The sequence below is a fragment of the Caretta caretta genome, chromosome 9 (assembly GCF_965140235.1).
Source record: "Caretta caretta isolate rCarCar2 chromosome 9, rCarCar1.hap1, whole genome shotgun sequence".
Classification (NCBI taxonomy): domain Eukaryota; kingdom Metazoa; phylum Chordata; order Testudines; family Cheloniidae; genus Caretta; species Caretta caretta.
The window spans coordinates 49,876,264-49,898,581 of NC_134214.1; the positions used below are offsets into that span (position 1 = coordinate 49,876,264).

A 22,318-nucleotide genomic window follows, 5' to 3' on the forward strand; every position below is an offset into this window, starting at 1 on the left:
TTGTTACGATCAGAGTGAAAGTGTCGATTACTACATATAACACCAGTTATTTAGCTTTAACTTTTATTAGGTATGCGTATGCACATGTAGCAAATCATTGCTTTCAGTGGAAAGAAAAGTCCTATTCTGATGGTAGCTTCATCATAAAATAACCATACTTATTGTAAGAAGTTAATAAGCCAAAAGTACTGTCTGAAAATGATACCTCCACTACACTCAATTGGCTTGTGGCAAAGCTTTATTTACCATCAAAAGACATCTTTTAAAAAAATAAATAATTTCTAATAATTGTTTTATAACCAATCATTTCCTAATCAAAATGAAGATGGCTAGTTTATAAGCCGAGAACGGTAGTCTCCTGCAATATCCTTGCTGTTCCTCAATAGCTTATGTTTGGGAAGCACTCTGAGCTCCTTGGATGGAAGGCATTGTGAATCTAAAACATTTTTTTTTTAATACCACCACCATAAATGATTTGAGAGTCACTGCATGGGCAGCAGGACACCTGGAGAGCATGAGGAATTGCACTATAATTTGACATCCACAGATGACAAGATGTGAAGACACTTGAAAATTAGTCCTTTTTTCCCCCTGCCATTTCCCCACAGTATGTGAAATGTGTGCTGTTGTCAGTATAACATGGCATACAGCTGAGTCTTTCTTGGCTCAAGTTTGCATGTTTTCACATGGAATAGGTTTGAAGATTATTTCAGTGTTTTCCAGCAGTACAAGGTCATATCTGCACAGATGTGGCCTGCATAAAGAGAATAAATAAACAAAAGAAGCCATTGATATAAAAAAAAGCTACCCTCTTTTCTTTGTTCACATGTCCTCTTATAGCACTTTAGGGATTTGTATAGAATGAGTTGTCTGTAGTATGCTTAGGCGGAAAAGAGGGGCTGGTAGGTGAGGTGGGGTTGCTTCCTGCCTATGCTGTGAATCACAGGAATATTTAAACCAGATTTTTTTGACATTCTGCACTGGAAAAGTCTCTTGCCTCTCTTAATGATAAAAGAAAGTGATAGCAGCAGACTGACCCCCGTCTGCATGGACTTCATCCTCTGGAAAAGTCTTTTCTAAGGAGAAAGTGGCTATCTCCTAGGTGACAGCTGGGGTGAGAGGCTCATGAAAACCAGATATATCAAAGGACTGGATATGGACCTGGGACTTGAAAAGCAGGGAGTGAGGAGATCTGAGACACAGAAATGAAGAGGTGTCGCAAGAGAGGGTTGGAGAGAAGAGACCTGGCTTACTAGGAACAGAATAAATTTTCCTTTTATTATTCTGTAGCGAAGCCCAAAGTGCCTGATCTAGCAGAATTTATGAGAAATCTAAATATGCAGTTCATTCCTTTTATTTTGCTACTATTTTCTCTCTATTGTTAATAAACCTTATTTTTAACACAAGTAGATGATCCATGGCCTGTTGCTCAAGAAATTTCACACAGACTGTCCCAAAGACAAGAAAACTCGTCAGCCTCTATATGCTGAACGTTTGTATTTACTTGCATCACATTTATTTTCAGTATAGTATTGAGCCTTAGGCAACATCCTTGTAACTGCATAAAGGGCCTATACTTCTTTCCAAGGCCCTTATTTAAATCTCCTTTTAATCAATGCAAATTTTGCCTGAATAAAACTGTACATTGAGATCCCAGATTACACATTTTAGAGACAATAAACCAAATTCTGTCTTCAAGCATAGATACAAAATTCTCAGTGACTACAATGGGAATTGTATGTATAAATTTGAGGGCAGAATTTGACCCCAAAATATATGTACGGGAATTAGACTATGTGGTCTAAATGTAATTCTTCTGGCCTCAATCAGCCCGGTAATCCACATGAAACATTTAAAACCATCTAATTTGCAAGTATGGAGATTGTTAGTAATCATCCACTTACCTTTCTGGATTTGTAATTGACCTTAACCTCATTTGAAGAATCCTGAGTTTGTGCTTTGGGCCTATTACAGACCCTGTGGAAAATGCCAAGGAAATTCTTGCAATTTTTTCAAAATCCTGGTCAAATCCAGCTAGCACACTAGTTTGGTTGTATTGTTGAAAAGTTGCAACTTCACTAAACAGAAAGCAGACAATTTAGAATATACTCACTAAGAAGCAAATCACATTTTGACTAGATTCCGTGTAATATTCACAATGGAGGTTATGGAGAAGTGCCAGGCTCTTGAATTCCTGCTGATTTTTCTGAGAGTGGGCTATCAATTCAGATTCCCAGATCCAAACCTGTTCTTACGATTTTGGTACCCAGTCCCCACCAAACCCCCAAGGCATCTACTTTTCTGGTCTTGTTCAGAGGTGGGCAAAAATCTCATGAGAAGGGTATGATTTTTATCATTCAAGAGGGTGGATATCTTGGGAAATCATTTGATTTCTGACACCGTAGACTGAAATCTAGTTAGAACAGCTCACAAGATTTTGGTGTCGTTGAATCTGACTCCAAAATAGAATCTGAGCTCTGATTCTGCCTTCAACCTGAACTCAAAGTCATAGATTAAATCCAGTCATGGTTCAAACACTGCCTTTTATATGGACCTATATGTTCATTTAGGCAGCCATGTATACTGTATAACATATGCTAAATACAAAATTCTATGTTAAAAGTAAAGGAGTACTTGTGGCATCTTAGAGACTAACAAATTTATTTGAGCGTAAGCTTTCGTGAGCTACAGCTCACTTCATCAGATGCATTCAGAGGAAAATACAGTGGGGAGATTTATATACACAGAGAACATGAAACAATGAGTGTTACCATACACACTGTAACCAGAGTGATCACTTAAGGTGAGCTATTACCAGCAGGAGAGCAGGGGGTAGGGGGAAAACCTTTTGTAGTGATAATCAAGGTGGGCCATTTCCAGCAGTTGACAAGAACGTCTGAGGAACAGCGGGTGGTGGGGGAGGATTAAACATGGGGAAATAGTTTTACTTTGTGTAATGACCCCCTTTACACAAAGTAAAACTGTTCTGTTATTTTCTTTGTTGGGCCTGTCCTGTAGTAGGTGACTTCTGGGTACTCTTCTGGCTCTGTCAGTCTGTTTCTTCACTTCAGCAGGTGGGTACTGTAGTTGTAAGAATGCTTGATAGAGATCTTGTAGGTGTTTGTCTCTGTCTGAGGGGTTGGAGCAAATGTGGTTGTATCGTAGAGCTTGGCTGTAGAAGTTACCTACTATAGGACAGGCCCAACAAAGAAAATAACAGAACGACACTAGCCATCACCTTCAGCCCCCAACTAAAACCTCTTCAACACATCATCAAGGATCTACAACCTATCCTGAAGGACGACCCATCACTCTCACAGATCTTGAGAGACAGGCCAGTCCTTGCTTACAGACAGCCCCCCAACCTGAAGCAAATACTCACCAGCAACCTTTCAGTGCAACAGTAATAAACATGCACATGTGACCGTACTTCATGAAGGTCTCTCTATATATGGATGGATATTTAAAGATACGGATCCTGAATAAGTAATGTATAATGTAGTATTTTAACTAACTTTGCCGTAATCAAAAGTCTTTTAAAAATGTAGATGCTGCTTTGTTATTCCACCACTAGTGGATTATGGTGGCAAATTCCATTACAAATGTAAACATGGAGATGTAATTGGAAGTGTGCAACATTTTCAGAGTCTAGCATTCAATTTGATGTGCTTTATTAGCATATTTCGGAGCTATGAGAAGGTCAGCAAGATGAAACCCAGTGTTTATGTGAAAAGTATTTACAATTTCACCTGAATATGTCTTTGTTCCTTCATACATGGTGACTGGCGGGTTATTAAATGCTTAGAAATGCATGGGGTACATACCATGAAACACTAGAGAGTTTTAGATATGCAAGTAAATCCAGCATAAGCCGCATATGACTCAAAGCTGAAGGAATATGCAGCTAGAACTTCCTTGACAAGTCATTGAAGAGTCACTGAAAAACTGGTCATGCAGGAAATGTCTGGCTGTAGCAAGATTAGATTAGTCTCACAAATTTGCATAATCACATGAATCACCATTTCACCCTTGAGAATAATGCAGTATTTCTGGAGATTATACTCTCAAGGCCAGATGCTCAACTGGTGTAAACTAGCAAAGTTCCACTGGAGTCACATAGTTTGATTAATTTACACCTGCTTACGTGGGATTTATTCCATGAGGTGCAAGCAACCCCCAAATCCTGTGTGCTTGCTTCCTGCCAGCACCAGGGGTTGATTGGCCTAAATTAATTGCCAAGAGTTTTGGATCTTGAACCCAGTAGGACTTACTGATTGATTGTGGATTCTGCTGTGTTCCCAGCTTGATCTGTTAGTTTAATTATGAGGGAGCCTCTTCTAACAGTTTTGTTCCAGATAATAATATCCACCAAGTAATGATGAACTGCAAGGCAGAGGGAGAGCACGGTTAGATTCAACTTCTTTCCTTTTCTGACAAAGTGCTTTGGGCTGGAAGCTGAGCTGCAGATGGAGCACATTTCCCTCTCATTTATCTGACATTTGTGTCTTGCTTCTGTTGCTTCTTTTCACTCTCAACTTTCAGTCTCCCTCTTGCTTGTCATCTCCTAGCCCCTTCTCATTTGCTTCATTTCTTTGCCCCTTCACATGATCACTCTTCTCCATTTCTCACTGTGCATTTCCTTGCAGTGGACCTTTTCCTTTCTGCTGCCACTCTACTCTGTTTACTGTCTCCTAGCAGGCTCTCACTTGACCCTTCCACATGGCTCTTTTCATATGGGATTCTTTCCCCTCTGCATGATGTAGATTTCCTTAGTTCTCCAGAACTTCCTTTACTGCTCTTGAACTGCCCACCTTGTCTACTTGGACTCTCTCAACTAGCCACTTTCTTCCTTCTAGCCCATCTCCTCTGCTGTTGCACTGCCTAGCCAAGCATGCTGTCTCTAGCTGCTCTACACTTTGCTCTAGGAATCATTTTGAGGCAGTTCTGTATATCGCCTGTGCTATACAGGAGGTCAGACTAAATGAGCACAAGGGTCCCTTTCAGGATTGGAATTTATGAAATTTTCCACAGATCTGTTGTCTGCTCTCATATCTTTTTCTCTCCCTTTTCTTTTTGATTAACTTCAGGATTTTTCCCCACCTTCTAGGTTGGGTACATTCATAGCACAAGAGTATGTATACTGAATCCAACTACTTGGGACAACCTGGTCAGTTGTCCTTGAAGCCAAAATGGCCAAGAGTTTCTCTGCTGCTGAGACAAAAAAGACCAATGAAACCTTGCAAAAGGGCCATCTTGGCATTCTGTGTGTTGATGGCAAATGTAAAACTGGAGCATGGAACACCTGAACATTGTTTGAAACAGCTAACATCCTCCTTTTCATCCAGCAGTTAAAAACCCTGAATTGAGATCTGTGCTTTATGTGAAGTGCCCTGGCCAGGAAGCTGTGAAAAGAAAGCTGAGAACTTGATGGGTTGCGCCAGCAAAGTGTGGCTGTTGTACTTTTACCTAATGCCTGACAAGCATTGTAGGATTGGCAGGAGATTAATTGAGCGATTTATCAGCATGTGATTCCATACCAACTGTGGGCATCTTCCCATCAACATAGTCTATGGTTCTACCAACACCAATGATGTGGCTGCAGATTTTTTTTACAAGCAACCGCAGATAGTCTTAAATGAAACCCCAGGAAGAGATGATCCTGGGCACCTTTAATGTCCTGGTAGAAGAGGATAATGACTCCTGGGCAAATTCACTTGGGAAGTTGGGTATTCAGTATTTGTACAGCACCAAGCACAATGACATCCTTGACAGGTTTCAGAGGAATAGCCGTGTTAGTCTGTATTCGCAAAAAGAAAAGGAGTACTTGTGGCACCTTAGAGACTAACCAATTTATTTGAGCATGAGCTTTCGTGAGCTACAGCTCACTTCATCAGGTTGAAGTGAGCTGTAGCTCACGAAAGCTCATGCTCAAATAAATTGGTTAGTCTCTAAGGTGCCACAAGTACTCCTTTTCTTTTTGCGAATGACATCCTTGTCCATGATTGGGGATCCTAAGTGCTATAGTAATCCAAATAATAAATAATAGGAATGAGCAGCAATGGCTGGAATTTGCAGCTGCCAGTGACATGATCACTGACTCATTTTTCCATCACCACAAGATTCACAAGCAGACATGGTACAGCCCAGATGGTTTCTCTAGGACTCTTATTGATTGTGACTTTGTTAACAACCATTGGCAGTCATAGATGTAGGAGTTTGCAGAGGCATCGGACTTGACACTGGATCATCAGCTTTAGCTGGCAAAAGTGCACCTCTGACTTTGATGTCAGCCAGTTAATGGGCCAAAATTAGTCCAATTCAATTAAAACCTCTTATTACAACCAAGCTATCAAAAAAGAACTAGATAAATTCTTGGAGGATAGGTCCATCAGTGGCTATTAACCAGGATGGGCAGGGATGGTGTACCTAGCCTCTGTTTGCCAGAAGCTGGGAATGGACAACAGGATGGTTCACTTGATGATTACCTGTTCTATTCATTCCCTCTAAAACACCTGGCACGGCCACTGTCAGGAAACAGGATATTGGGCTAGATGGACCTTTGGTCTGATCCGGTATGGCTGTTCTTATGTTCTGTCATCTATTCTGAACTGCATAAGGCCATTGAAGCATTAAGTCTCACTTAAGTCTCACTTCCTGTCACCTGATGAGGAATGGTATTGTTTCAAGTTGTCAGTGCAAACTGCTGCCAGCTCAGTGCTGGGGCTCGTCACTTCAGATGTCATCCAAGAATCAGTGAGGACATGCTCACTCACTTCAGTCGCAACTAAGAAAAAAGCGAGACTACAATTTGAGTCTTTAAAGATGTTTGTCAAGAGCGAAAGCAAAAGCTGAATGGGTTCAGCTTTGGAACATCATCAAGTCACTTTGTAAGAACAATAAGGAATCATGGTGATCGACTCAGGCAGCGAGTGTAGAACAGGCTGCCATCAGGCATGATCTCCACACCATCTTTTCACCTTTGTAGTATTTGTGGGGGAAGGTGGCACCAGCTTGTCCAGTAAAGAATCAAGATGGCAGCATTAGCCACTATGCAAGATCTGTTGCATCGATGGGTAGATCATTTCAATATGTTCCTCAATTGACTGCTGCCTGCATTCCCTTTTCCATTTGAAGAGGGCCAGGAAGATCCAGTTAAGAACCTTTCTTCAACCAAGATGAGATCTGAATCAGTCATAAGAACGGCCATACTGGGTCAGTACAATGGTCCATCTAGCCCAATATCCTATCTTCCGACAGTGGCCAATGCCAGATGCATCAGAGGGAATGACCAGAATAGGCAATCATCAAGTGATCCATCCCCTGTCATCCACTCCCATTTTATGGCAATTAGAGGCTTAGAGACACCCAGAGCATGGGATTGCATCCCTGACTAACTTGGCTAACAGGAATTGATGGACCTGTCATCAATGAACTTACCTCATTCTTTTTTGAATCCCGTTACAGTTTTGGCCCTCATAGCATCCCCTGGCAACAAGTCCCACAGGTTGACTGTCTATTGTCCAAAAGCTGTAGTCTGGAAAGGCACCAGGGTTTGTAACATCACCCATGAGGTGTTTAAGACAGGTCAGAGTATTGTTGTACCATGCTGCATAGACTCCTCCAGACCCTCTGGCACGCTAATATCATCCCTGATGATTTGAAGAAGGTGGTTATTTTGCCTCTGTTCAAAAAGGGCAATAAGGCAGAATGTAGCAACTACAGAGGTATTATGCTGTCCCCCAGAGGGAGTCTTCAATTCCATGCTAATGTATTGAATCACTAACGCACTTCGTGGCAAAGGCTGGGATACTCAGTGTTGCTCTAGACCTGCTCATTCCACTGTCAACCAGATCTTTACCTTAAGGCAGCTTTTGGAGGAGATGGCTGAATTTAATAAGCTGTGTGCAGCAGTTTTTATAGACTTCCGTCAGGCCTCTGATTCAGTGCATCAGGTAAGCTTATGGGATCTGATGACGTGACTCAGCATCCCTGGGAAGATAGTGTCATTGAAAGAACTCTATAATGGAATGGAAAGCTGCGTTCAAGTCCATGGCAGATACATGGTATGGTTCCTATCTCCATGGGAGTTCAACAAAGCTGCATCCTGTCACCATTGTTGTTCAGTATTGGTACTGATTGATGGATAAACGTGAGGATGTGCCTTTTGGTGTTGCGCTGAACACCATTCTGCTTTGAGATCTCGAATATGCCAATGACATTGCTGGCTCAGTGTGGTGAATCACTGCAGCTGATGGCTGATCTGGTTGGGCAAGAAGCAGCGAGCATTGGTCTGGCTATTTATCTGGATTAAACCAACTTGCTGACCATCATGCAGCGTCCAACTCCAGATTACACCCAGCTCAATATTAACCTGCTCGGACGGGACTTCAAGCAGGTGGTGACTGTCAAATACTTGGGAAGCATCACAAACTGTGCGAGAGAGCCATGTTTTGGGCCGTTCAACAGCCTCAGTGAAGACATTGGGACATCAATCTTGCTAGGAAGCTGCAGATCTATAGGACCATGGTTATACCCACTCTACTGTATGGCAGTGAAACATGGGCGCTGAGGAAGGCTGACAAATGGTGGTTACATTTTCATTTATTGTCATCTTCGTCAGCTGCTCCATATTAAATGGGAGGAATAGATCAGCAGTGAGGATATTCATAGCTGAACCCAGCAAATGCCTCTATCAGTGCTGTTTTGGTTTATTGCTTTCTTGGTATGGACATATTATTAGGATGGAAGACCAATGAATTACAAAGCATGTTTACCAATGAATGCTGCTTACATGGCTGGGGATCATGTGGTCACCAAAAATTTCAGTGGCGCAGTGAGATTGGCTGGATGTTCAGTCTATGTCTATTGCTGTCAGAATGCCTTCAGGACCTCGTCAGAGAGTGATCCAGTTGATGCTCAGTCTGCAAGGAGGTTACATCCTGTTGGGATTTGCCATGAGGATGATGACAGATCTTTCACCTTCCTGCTTAAATTATTCCCTTCCTTTTCTTTCCTACGATTTCCAGGTTTTTCACCCTTCTGCTCAGTCCTTTTCTCTCTGCTCCTTGATTTCTTCTCATCCACTCGCTCTTTCTTTGTTTCCAGAACACCCTTTCCTCAGTCCTGTCACTCCTGCCCAGTGAAGCCTCTCTCCTTTGTGCCAGCTTCTTCTCAACTAATTTATCCTTGCTCCTGCTTGCTCCAGTCTCTCTCCGCCCGCTATCCCTTCTGTCCAGCCCTGTGCGTGTGCTTCCTCCTGCCCAGATCAGTCCCCTTTGTATCTCTACATGGTGTCTTTTCCCAGTTCCTGCCTGTGTACCCCACAGTTTCTCTCTCTTGTTTTTGAGGTTGCCAGGTGTTTTTTCCTTGTTCTTTATGGAAACAAACTTGAATTTTTTTTATCTGTTTAAAGCCTGATTCTGCTCTGAAATGTGTCTCCCTATAAAGGCACCTTTTCACTCTGCAGACTTTCCCTTGTGCATGTTTGCTGTCCGACTTGCTTGTTTTAGGGGCTAAAATAGGTTTTTGCTACTTTTTAATCCCATTAAAACTAAGAGTCCCCCTAGCTCTAGGACAGTGAGCATGATTCTCTTCCAGCTCACAGATCACATCTGTTAGCTAAGCAGCGGCATCAGGACCACCTCCTGCCCCCAGTCACAGCAGAGCAACTCTGAAGACAATAAAAGAAAAGGAGTACTTGTGGCACCTTAGAGACTAACCAATTTATTTGAGCATGAGCTCAATGAGAATTGTGCAGATTTAGCTGAGCTCAGAGTCTGGCTGGCAGAGCCTTTCCCGTGATGAGGCAGGAGAATGAAAGACTCTCCAATCCCTAGCAGGACTGGCAGTTGGACAAAACATCTTGGTATTCTTACACTGAGCATATTTGCTCCAGAAGTCACTGAGGGTTATATTGACCCTTTAAGAGCTGCACTGCCCCAGGGGAACACACCCTGCCTCTTTGAGCTTCTTGGCCGAGTGAGGGAGGGTGCCTACTACATCCTTATGGGATGGAGCCTGCTCCTCTGCAGCCCACTTCCTTCCCATGGTTTGAGGCAGGAGCAGGGGAGAGAACACCAATTGCACTTGGCCTTTGTTTGGGTTGTGTCAGCTCTGGGTGGAAGCTCCTTTTGTCCTCTTCCCACATGCTCCACATTCACATAATTTGACTTGCCAATAAACATGGGGCACCACCGTGTCATTGTACAGAGTCACTGTCAGAGCAAAACTGCGTTTTACAGAGAGCCTTCAAGGGTGACCTGCAAAGGAGTTTTGGAAAGTTGGGCTTGTGCTCATTTGTATTTGTGTATGATGGATTAAGAAGACCTGAAAGGGATTTACCTTAGAAATGTCTAGTCTGGTCTCCCTGGCTTTGCTGGAGATCTCCCCGATGTTTATTGTGAACTCTAGCACTCTGAAGAGCTGGGAGTGCTGAATCCTCTGTTAGCCACAGTGGCAATCAACAATTGAGTTACAGGAGTGTTAAAGCAAACAGAGTTTGAAATGGTTTAATTAAAAACCCCTTCCTTTCTCCAGTTTGCTCCAGTTCTACTTCCTGGATTCTTGTGATGTCACCATTTCCCTACTCTCCAGTCACCCTGGAACCTTCCAGCCTACACAGAACCTGAATTTCTCATGGGGAAAAAAACCCAAGCAGATAAAGTTAAAAAAACAGAAAACCCAAACACTTGTCACTGCTTCATCATCCATCATAAAGCTGATAAATATCTATTGTTTTTTCTTTGCAGGTCACCTTTAAGGGTTAACAGTTCAATCTCACACACAGTTAAACTCACTGGGAGGTATGCCATTGACTTCAATGGTAGTAAGATTAGACCCCAAGACAGTTCCTGTTTTTTCCTAGGCTTTATTCACATATCACCAAATTTACTAGTTCTAAAAGAGAAACTGGTCTGTTCCTGTGTGTCTCTACTTAGCTGATAGGGAAAGATTGTTTTGTCACCTTGCCAAGTGTATCTGCCCTTTTGGAGCAGAGTGCTATCATTGCAAATGGAAATGCATTGTATCCATCGGCTACAAGCTGTGAAATGCAATGACAGCTAACTGACTGTTCTGAATTCGATGTAAGTGCTGTTGCTGACAGAGAGAGTCCTCAATGCAAAGTTGAAGGAATGTTAATCACTCACGGCAGAATGGTTCTTCGTCCGATGTATCAAAAAACACTTTAGTCACGGGAGGATTCTTTAGTATTAAATAGCTTTTCCACTTGTCAGCATAATAACCTGTAGACCACAGTGTGAAAATTCAGCATTAGGTGACTGTACAAGACCAAATGACTGAAAAGAAATCAAGTTAGTGCTTGATTTATACCAAATTGCTTTTCAACCACAAGGTGAATATTGCAATTAGTTACTGATAAAACACAGCATAGACAAAATCCCTAATACTCTGTATACTCATGTGAGTAAGCTAAGCCCATGTGTTAGTGCTCACAGGAATGAGGCCTAAATATGGCTGTTTTCTGTCCATCCCATATTTTAAGAGCCATCCTTTTTTAATATCTGCTGTCTCTTGTCAAGACAAAGTGTTGCTCAATAGAACAATAATCTCCCTTACTTTGGAAGTTTATTTCCAGGAGCTCAAGTATATTTTCTAGAGCCAGGGTTTCCAAACATGAGAGCCTAAAGTTACACTCCTAAATGTATATTTGGACAAGTAAAACAAGTGATCTGATTTTCAAAAGTGGAGAGGATTCAGTAGCTCCTGTTGAAGTCAGTAAGGGTTTAAGATACTGAACACCTCTTGGAAGCACTCAGCACTTAGCAGGAGCATGTGCTTATCCCCATTCAGCTCCCCAAAGGTATGTGAATTCTGCTCTGCCCCCCAGAAAAATCTACAAGTTCTTGATTTGGCTGTTCGGTCTCCTGTGAGTGCTGATCTGTGCAGTAACTGTGATGTGAATATACAAAGGCTAAATGAAGCATCCAAATCCATTTTCACTTGTAACGTAAGCTAGGATTTATACCTACCTTTCCAGATGTGAAATGGTGTCATCTCACCCACCCACCCACCCGCAGAAGGAAGCAAAGACTGTATGTGTTAAGGGACTCTGCAAACAGCTCTGTCCCATGAGTCCTTTGGCAACATGTACCAGAATGTTTGTTACAGGTTACATGGCATAACATAGGGTACAGTGTGACAGGCAGCAGTATGAGTCCCTTGGATTGTTAAAAACCATCTCCAATACACAGCTTTTATCCACATTGGACACTGCATCATCCTTACCCAGGACGGGGCATGGCATGGGCTGGAAAGCCTCACAGCTGGCACACTTGCTGTTCCTGTAATCTCTGTATGTATTACAGGGGTATGCAGTGATGTTGCAGCTCTCTTTCAAGGATGACAGGAACAGGAAAACAGACCTCTGATGGTCACATTTAAAATACTGCGATCCTTGTTGACACAAAGAAAAGGGATATTTCATTAGAAATCTGTGTAAGGCAGGCAAAATGTTAGTGCAACAGCAAAACAGCAAGCACCCTGTTGTTGTGACAGTATCACTGTCCATTCTTAACACAAGAGATGTTCACAGGGTCACGTTAAATCATGTCCAGCAACTTGATGTAGAGCTGCACATCCTGTAAAGCAAGAAACTCTGAGCCAGCGCAGCTTGTGCAACTCGCACTATAAATCAGATGGAAGGAGACCCTAAGCGCTCCACACTGCTTCTGGGCTGGACACAGATTATCCCCCCACTGCTTCTGGGCCAGAGACACTGATTGTGCCCACTGCTTCTGGGCTGTCAACCGGGACATACCTGTTCCTACCAATGAACAGGGGCTTAGAATCTAAACAGTGCCTCAAGTAATCTAACCACAATGGACTTTCATGAGACCAGGCCCAAAAGTATGGGTATGTTTAAAAACACTGTAAAATGGCACCTTCATACTCACCATACACTGTCTGCTTCATATGTACCTTCAAGTCATACCTGTCTCCAGACTAAAAGAAGACTAGCCTATGGTTAGCACTGCAGAGCCACTGCTGGTATGCACAACTATGGATTCTACTCCACCTCATGAATTAGCCACCCGGTTCTTAGCTGGGGTTGTCACTTAGGTGGTGCATTCCTTTTGCATAAGCTCTTGTCATTCCTGATAAAAGCTCTTATAGAAGCAACTGATTCCATGGTCTGTGCTGAAACGCACAGCAGTGTACTAAAACCTGCCTCAAAATGCCCACCTCCCAATTTGGCATGCTGGTGACCTCACAGGAACTGTAAGGAAGTTCTGTTAAAGACCTACAAACAGCAGGAGAGGGACTCCGGATGTGTGAGAATAGCCAGGGCAAAGCTAAATTCCTGTGTGTGCTACCCTTGAAAAATGCCACAGAGCATTACAGAAAAGGGCAATGATGGCTACACTAAGCAACATAAGAGATCTGCACCTCTGAAGCAAAACAAGCTTCATCCCACTATAAAAGTCCTTTGAAAAATGTTTCCATGGACCATGACTCCTTAGTAAGGTTGTTGCCCGATGTATAATAGTGCAGGGCTTGGCATCTTTCCCCAGCACACATGCTGCATTTTTTCCCTCTCTTCAATGGGTGACTCTAGATGTCCTCACTGCCAGGTGCTAAAGCCTCAAATTGCTGTCTCACAGTTTAGACACATGGTTTTATGGATGTGATATCAATGCCTAACCAGGGCAAGTGGAAATTTACACTGCAAAAACATTGCTATTGGTCTCAAATGTATAGGTTTGCTGCAAATTTCAGTGTTTTCTGAGAATTTAAATTTTTGTTTAAAATACACAAGTTTTATATTTTTTTAGTGTCTGACTAAACACAGCAAGAGCCAGTACCTCTCTGAAGAGCTTATACAATAGAAGAGACTAGACAAAGGGCGGGAAGGGAACCAGAGGCACACAAAGGGGAAGTGACTTGCTCACGGTCACATACTAGCTCAGTGGCAGGAACAGATCACAGGTCTCCTGAGTGCCAAAATGTCTGTCATTGCCAAGACATGCATCATTGCCTCAGTGTTGTCTTCTCCATTTACACTGTTCTCTGCACTGGTTCTGGGGACTCATTACTGGTAACACTTGTGCTTTCACACTGAATTTGCTTTTTTTTTTTTTTAAATAAAAAATCCCACATCTTCTAAACGTTTCTACAAGTTCTGGGGGGTAAACTTGCTCACTGAATTTATGCATGCAAATTTGCTCCACAGCAAAATTTGATCTCATTCGCTCACTTGGAAGAGAGCAGAAAATCCAGGATGAAACAGCAAAAGGTTATGGGTCAGATCCTCCTCTGGTGCAAATCAGCGTGGCTCCCTGGACTTCAGTGTAGCGACCCCCCAATATACAGCAGCTGCGGATCTGACTTTTGGGTTGTATTTCAAAAAGTTGGTTGTGGATTTTTTTTTACTGTCAGTGAGTGTTTCCCCCACACTTCTTTGGGTGATTTGTTGAAAATATTTTGTCCTAGTTTTCCCAATGCAAAGTGTATTTCATTACCAGAAAATATTGTTTGTGGACAGCCGGGCTGGTCGGTTCCTCCATTGGCATAGAAGTCTATATGTCCTAAAGCTTCTCTGTAGCCTAGTCCTAATCAAAGAAAATATCATTTTTAGAAAGAATCTTAAAGTGCCGGGAAAAGGAATTTCAGATGAAGAATTAGGAACAAATAACCTGGATTCTTTTAGCATTGGCAGTCTCAGCTGTGCAAGAGATTTAGCTTCCTTAATCTATTTATGCATCATTGAACTAAAAGACAATGACCCCATTGCCATATTTTAGATAATGACATTAAATGCTCACAATAAGACAATGTGTGTGACATGTGCATGATGTGTATCTGGGCCCATCACCTGCAGAGAAACCATGGGAGGGAGAAAAGGTAAGTTAAATCTCTGTGGTTTTGTGGCCTTCTTAGGGAAGGAGTTTGCTAGGCCTTCAAGAAGGCAAATTGATGGTCCAGACAGTGGTGACCCTGGTCTGTCTTCTTGCCTTATCCAAGGGTAAATCTTGGACTCACAGAGCACCTTCTGGAAACTGCTGACATCCCTCCTCCATGCAGGAGGAGAAGATCCATGAGTGGATGGTCCCCTCCATGCACAGATATGGGCCAGGGCTTGATCTCATGCAAGGAGGTGGATTCTGAACAGGATCCTGAAATGAGTACAGAGCTAGTGGAGCTGTGTGAGAACAGGGTGATGCTGCTTTGTTAAGGGGAGACACAGCCATTAGCATATGCTGCTGGAGTCTGGCAGGTGGGTCTTGAGTGCCATGGAGGAGAGCGATACAGTAGTCTAGGTCAGAGAAGTCAAACATATGGGTGTGGGTTTCAGCAGAGGAGGAACTGCGGGGGGCAATTACCAAATGGTGATGGGGTGATTGGGAAACAGTGTGGGAAGAAAGGTTCAGAATCCAGGATGATGCCAAGGATACAGACTCACCTGATGAAAGTATTCTTGGCCCAAGGAGAATAATAAAGGCAGGCAGCATTATGCAAAGCTGTGTAATGCCTCCCAGCTGAGGACCACAGGGCAGGTTACAAGCAGCCATGGAGTTTTATGTTATTAACACTATGTCCAAGGGAATGAAACGGTTCAGCTTTTCAAGTTGGTGTGATTAGCTTTTGCTATTTTAATTCCTGGCTCCAGTTCCTTAGTGATCTGTGACCACTGCGAGCAGCAGCGCTCCCACAGCCAGGCAGAGCTGGCTCTGAGGTGCTATGCACATGAGGGTGCTCTCCCTTTGCCAGCTCACAGCTGAAATCCTTGCACTTAGTGGAACACAAGGACCGCTCTGCCCTCCCTCTCCAGGGGCCATAATGCCTCTCCCCCGGCCAGCAAAGCAAGCTGTATCCCATGCAGGTCCATAGCAGCACACGTGCACCTTGTGCAGACCTAGGAACGGCCAGTGTTCCCTTGGGGGCTGTGAAGCTCGGCACCACCCATGTCACTGAGTCCTCTGGGTTTGGCTGTTGAGATACGTCCTGTTAAACCAGTAACGCAGCAGAAATAGCTCTGGGGTGAATAGTGACCCATTTTCTGACCTGTGCAGAATGGGACCCACCCTGCCACCCCCACGCAGCCTGGGCATAACCCTGTGATCTGAGTTAGATCACTGCCCCCTGCAGGCACAGTGTTCCAGCCAATGAGAGAGGAGCCCAGGCATTGCCTCACAGTAGCCTTCTCACTCCTGCAGCCAGTTTAGTTCCTGGGTTTCCATCTAATGAAACACAGAGAAGGAAGAAATGAAATATTACCATCAATATCAGAATGAATGACATCAACAAATTGGGCATCTGTAGGATCTAACCTTTCCTCAGCGGGTTTCCCATTAAATAAGGGGCCTGCTGGGTCAAGACCTGAAATGCAAAATGATTATTATGGCATGACTGTAATGTGGTGCTATTTAAATGATTCTCTATATCCCTGTGAATGGGCAGTCCCCACTCCACCCCGGATACAGCACACTCACACACTGGGTTAGCATCTGAGAACACACAAACTGTTACAGGGTTTTCCCTCCCTCCTGGTGAAGTACAAAATATAAGCCTCAGTCTGAGCCTCTTCCTTAGAATAGGTTCCTAGGGCTCCCCCTCAAGACCCTGCTGTCCCTACTCGGAGTTCCTTCTTCCTCAGAGAGGCCCCAAGGCAGCTTATGTTCCTGGCATGTGGCTGACAGGGCTCACCATGTCTGTTCTGAGGGCTAGTTAACAGAAATAACCACATCTCCATGTAGGGTTTTTGCACCTGACACTGTTGCATAAGGCCTATCAGTGATGTAGTGCTCCATGTGTTCAGAACACAGGACTGGCACTCACTAACTAACTAATCTATGCAGTTCTCCTGGAGCTCAGGACAGAAAGTATTATTCAGTGTTTGGGTAAATGGAGGCAGAGAGCTGAAGTGATTTGCCCAAGGCAGGAGCAGGGATTGAGAAAGAGGCTTACCTGTTATTCTCCCAAGTTTGCCATTATACAGCTGTCCCACAAACCCAGAGATATGCGCTCCAAGACTAATTCCTATCATATAAACAGAGTCAAGTGATGCTCCGTCGGCCTGTGATTTAAAAATGTCCATGATCATAGGTTACAGAAATGTTAAGCACATAAGAAACATCAAGAGCAGGAAAAGGCCATCCAGCTGGTTCCAGGGATAACGTAAATAGCCCGTCCTAATTTTACCTGCCAGTTCTTCTCTTTTCCCCAAATGGAGGTGTCTTTTGAGACATAATGCCCAAGGCAAATTCCACTGAAATGAGCCTCCTTTTGTCCACTGAGGTTGTTGTACTGGTGAGGTATCTCATGCTCAACACCCTTTGGTGATGTGAATCTGATAGCTAAACATTTCCGGGCCGTCACTGTGTTTTCCTGGGACAGCAATTATGCACGGAACAGTGTCTAGTGTGTGTGGCTGCTGTGGCAATACCAATAATTAATAATAAACCCCAAATTGCCAGCATGTGGTTTCAGAAATGTATTTGCTAATTAAAATATCCTAATGCAAGTTGCTGCAGCCCATGGCCTCCCTGAAGCTGTTGTGCAATATGTCACAAGTGCTCACGTTAGTCTGGTCCTCCATAAAAATGTCCTGCCCTGTACACTTTTGACACATGTTCTTCAATCACACCAGTGTTCCCAGTCACCAGTTAACAGCCAAATGAAATCAATAAGACTTGAACAATCATATAATATTTGGTCAAAATAAGAATGTAAAATAACATTTAACACCTTAAACAAAATAAAACCATATTTTCATTCACTTTTTTTCACTTTATCTGTTGGAACCCTGATGTTTCATCAGAAAAAGATTGCTCCGAGGTCAGAAGGTGATAATCATTATGTGGGTAATGAGAGGACACGGAGCCTGTTGGGTGTGCATAAGCTTGAATGAGTCATCAGTGTCATCATTACCTGTATGAGGCTATCTCCTATTTGCAGGGGGAGTGTAGCTCAGTGGAACACCTTTACATCCTGATCTGCACAGACCATTCAGCACCCCTCTTTACATGGAGAGACCACTTAAGTGCATGTAATTCAGTGTTATACAGTCCTTACAATAATCTCATTCATATTTCCTCTGCCATTCAAGTTGGTAGCTTCACATTTAAAACCATTAATCCCTGGATGTGAATTGAACTCAAGTATACTCTCAGTGACACATTTTTGAAGTGGCTGCGACCAAATCTGTACTTTTAATTGTCCAACTTTAGGCACCTAACTTTTGGGAATTCGAGTTTAGAGAACAGTGTGGAGGTGCCCCCAAACTCCAACTGGTGCATGCCAGTCTCCTGTTAGACATCCAGCTGCCTAGTTTGTGTGTTCAAATGTGCACCTGCAAATCTGATTTCTGGGGCACTTGAAATGTATGTACCTCAGATTAGAGGCTTTTAAAAAAAATTGGTACTCCAAGTTTAAACTGAACAAAGCTGTAAAATGCTAACATGCAAAGCCAAAGTAAAGATTTTGGCACTGCGTATATTTGAGTTTACAGTAATTAATGCATCTCTTTAAAGAACAATTTGCTATCCCTAAGATCCTGCTGTATTACAATACTTCCTTTACTCCGTTAACACCATCACAATTATTATGAACATCTAACTTACCAACATTTGGTCTATAAGTGTCTTCAAGAATTCAGCAACTTTCTTAGTGTTGCTAGAAGCCCTGTGATAGAGCAGAGTCGTAGCCCCGCGGTTCCAATCTACAATGATTATGTTCATGTCTTCCACAGAGAGCAAGAGATGTACTGCTTGTTGTATCCAGACTGGGGGAGAACCTGTGGGTCTGTACCCATGCACAATGAGGGTAGTTTTCTTGGTCACATTCAGATACCTGGAGCCAGCTGAACTGAGAGTTTCAGCACAGTTCTGGTTTTGTCTTGTGTACAGCATTAGCTTCACTTTCAAGTTTGTGCCAGTCAAAGCACTGCTTATACTGAGACCTGTAAATGCAGGACATTGTTCTTCTGTACCTGAAAACAGGGGATGGCAGGTCGTTATTAATCAGATTAGAGACAATAAACTTCTCTGCCTTTTTCCCCATCAGCAAGACCCCATCACCAGTTCCATCCCTTCGGGTCACTCATTTCCCTCCTTTTCCCTTCATCATCTGTACTGCTGGAGCCATCATGGGAACTCAGCTTTAGTTGCAGCACCAGGATGAGAGCCTCGGCCTGGAGCCAACATCACAGTACTCTCAAACTTCCGGCCATCATCTTTCCACTTCCTCTAGCTCTATGTATATAGCTGTTCTGTTCATACCCTCTGAAGCCCCTGGCATTGGCCACTGTCAGAAGACAGGATACTGGGCCATATGGACCATTGGTCAACCCTTTATGGCCATTCTTATGTTCTTATATATTCTGTACACTATGCCCATCACCATTGTGGCACCTGAGCGCCTCCCCATCTAGGATGGACATATCAGAGCCCTCATAAATCATGATCTCTATATATCAGTACAAGGTCATGCCACACAGTGAGCATACTTCAGCACTTCTGTCCGACAGCAATATTAATTGCTTCCTTTGTCATGCCTGGATCTGCTGATGAAGAGATTGTGAGCCAAATTCAATTGAGGTGCGAGTGGGCACAACCCTAGTTACTGAATGATGACCCTTGAGGCATTTGTGACAACCTTTGGGAGGGTAGCCCAAGCCACTCAGTGGCCCCTTGAGCACTGGACTTTGATGTTGGTGTCATGTTTGAGGGGGCAGGCACAGTCAGCCTATAGGACCAAGAGCAGACCAAGGACAACAAGCAAGTGAGAGTTGTTATTCTAGACTATTTACTATTAATGAAGAGATGCATCACCAGCGATGTAGGTCAGAAATGTATCCCAAAGCACTAGACCTTGTGTAGTAGTCCAATGCCTGAAGGAACATTGTGGACAGTGGGTTCGCTCTGAACAGTGGTCTAGGGCCCAGGTTGCCAAGTTTATTCTAACTCAACAATTTATATGGCTACTACCAGCAAAAAGTCGAGAATGGATGATGCAGCCTTGGGTCTCTGTCAGACACTGTGTGACTGATGGAAAATTTCTTAGTGGTCAAAGGGTCCCTAGATGCAGAATTTCCCAGATCCTGAACAGCCCATAGGACTGACCAAAGGGAGGCACGGGACACAGACACTAAGCCTCTAACTGCAGCTCACAAGAGGCCACATTTAGGTCCAGGAAGGCCGGGCCACCTTCTCATCATGGAGAGGCCCAGGAGCACAATGAGGTGGGGTTAGGGTGGGGCCTCACCTGAATGTGCGTCTTATACCCCAGTTGACTGAAACAGGATCCTAAGATAGAAGCTCTCTCTCCATCCCAGAACCAAATCAACCTCTGACAAAGAAAGATGCCTCCGAAGCCAGCCCAGTGACCTGCGACTCATGTGGGCAGCAGGGACATCTAAGGGAAGAATGTCCCCTGTGGAGTGTGAATGCGCCTAGGACTGGACCATGGAGATGCGCACCCATAAGAAAACTCCCCACAGATTGATAATGCTGGTCTGGGTATAAGGGAAGAGAGTGTAAGGACTCCTAAGCTTTGGGTGCAGCCAGACAGTAGTTCCTGCGTCCCTGGCTGGGGAAGATGGCACCCCAAGAGAGACAATCTGCACAGAGTCCATGCATGGTGATGGAAAAGCCTACCTCAGCCACCGGTTACAATTGACTGTGGGCACTCACTCAGAAACCATACCTGCGGCTCTGGCTGGAGAAGTGGCCTACTCAATAATAGTGGGATGAGACTGGCCTTTTTTTCAGCAAGTCATGAATGAGCTCACCAGCCAGAGGATTATGGACTGGGACCGATCCCATTGCATGTAAGATGCAGGACTTGAGGGCCCAGCAGACCTGGGAGAGGATACCTCGAGAGCAACCCAACCAAGGCCGGAGGTGGAGAAGGGGAAGATATCCACCGTGGACCTAGGGCCCCTACTGCAGGCAGGAAACTTTGTTCAGGCACAGAGGGATGACCCCACATACAGTTGCTCCCACAAGCAACTGACCTCTGTAAATGGAGAACTGATGGAATCTCAGTGCCTGGAGCACTACCCCCATTTTGTGCTCAAGAAGGAGTACCTATATGGCATTAAGCTAGACCAACAGTCTGGGGAGATGAGGACACAACTACCAGTGCCACACAAATACTGCCAACCAGTGATGCAGCTTGCACATGAGATCCCTTGTGCTGGGCATTAGGGGTGGCAGAAGACACTGTCGTGGATAATGGCCAACTTCTATCCTGGCCTCCATCAGGAAGTGAGGAAATACTGCTCCTCCTGCCAGCCTGCCAACTGTCCATCGGCAGCAGTACCCCAAAGGCTCCCCTAGTTCTTTTGCCACTGATGGAGACACCCTTTGAGAGAATAGGGATGGACATAGTCAGGTTCCTAGAGAAGAGTGCCTCCAGGTACCAGTACATCTTGGTAGTTGTTGACTATGTGACCTGGTATCTGGAGGCTCTTCCCCTTCACACAGCAAAGGCAACCGCGATTGCAGCAGAACTTATGAAACTTTTTTCATCTGTGGGGTGCCCTCATGAGATATTAACCAACCCAGGGACCAGCTATACTTCGCAGGCTATGCAAGAGCTGTGCTCTCTTTTGAAGAGCAAATCTTTGAGAACTTCTCTGTGCCATTCACAGACAGGTGGTCTCACAGAGAGATTTAACAAAAGTCTAAAAGAAATGCTAAAGTGCTTAATCAAATCTGGCTCAAGCATTGGGACTAATTGCTTCCACTACTCTTAGTCTTGCAAGGGAGGTCCCACAGTCCTCTATGGGATTCTCCCCCTTTGAACTATTGTATGGCCATGCACCTCAAGGAATCTTAAGATTTTCTACATGAAGGCTGGGAGGAACAGGACACAATGCCGTCAATGTGACTCAGTATATTATTCGCCTAAGGGAATATCTTAAGCAGCTGGGTTTATTTGCTAGTGAAAATCTACAGAAGGCACAACAGAGAGAAGAACAAGGTTATAACTGAGGGGCATGGCTGAGTACTTCCCAGCTGGGAGACTGAGTCCTATTATTGTTACTGTCAGCTAAGTCTAAATTAATGGCCTGTTGGCAGGATCCTTTTGAGGTAGCTAGACAAGCAAGACTGGTCAATTATGAAATCTGGTTACCAGGTAGAAGAAAAGAGATCAGAATCTACCACGTGAGTCTTATCAAGCCCTGGAAAACTTGGGAAGCTTTGCTGATGACTCCTTTCCCTGTGAGACCTGAATTAGGCCCTCAGGTTCATATCTGCCAGGGGTTGATACCTGTGGTAGAAGGTGTGGGACTCCCTCCTGGTCAGAGAGCACAACTCTCCCAAGAAACTGAGAACTTCACTCATGTGTTCTC

At 43.9% G+C, this 22,318-nt stretch overlaps 1 protein-coding gene across 3 annotated transcripts; it reads right to left on the reverse strand.

The window, feature by feature from the left end:
- Positions 1–582: 582 nt before the first annotated feature.
- On the reverse strand, positions 583–18,908 carry LIPH (lipase H). Of its 3 annotated transcripts, XM_048863751.2 has the most exons (9): positions 18,582–18,908; positions 16,927–17,035; positions 16,237–16,338; positions 14,481–14,570; positions 12,247–12,414; positions 11,148–11,243; positions 4,272–4,383; positions 1,905–2,078; positions 583–754 (listed from the first exon to the last, which is right to left on the reverse strand). In XM_048863751.2, the coding sequence occupies exons 1-9, from the start codon at positions 18,867–18,869 to the stop codon at positions 667–669; spliced, it is 1,227 nt and encodes a 408-aa protein (XP_048719708.2). In that variant the 5' UTR covers positions 18,870–18,908; the 3' UTR covers positions 583–666. The 3 variants fall into 3 exon arrangements, with proteins under 3 accessions (XP_048719708.2, XP_074988759.1, XP_074988758.1); XM_075132658.1 differs by lacking the exon at positions 16,237–16,338; XM_075132657.1 differs by lacking the exon at positions 14,481–14,570.
- Between the last annotated feature and the right edge of the window lie 3,410 nt (positions 18,909–22,318).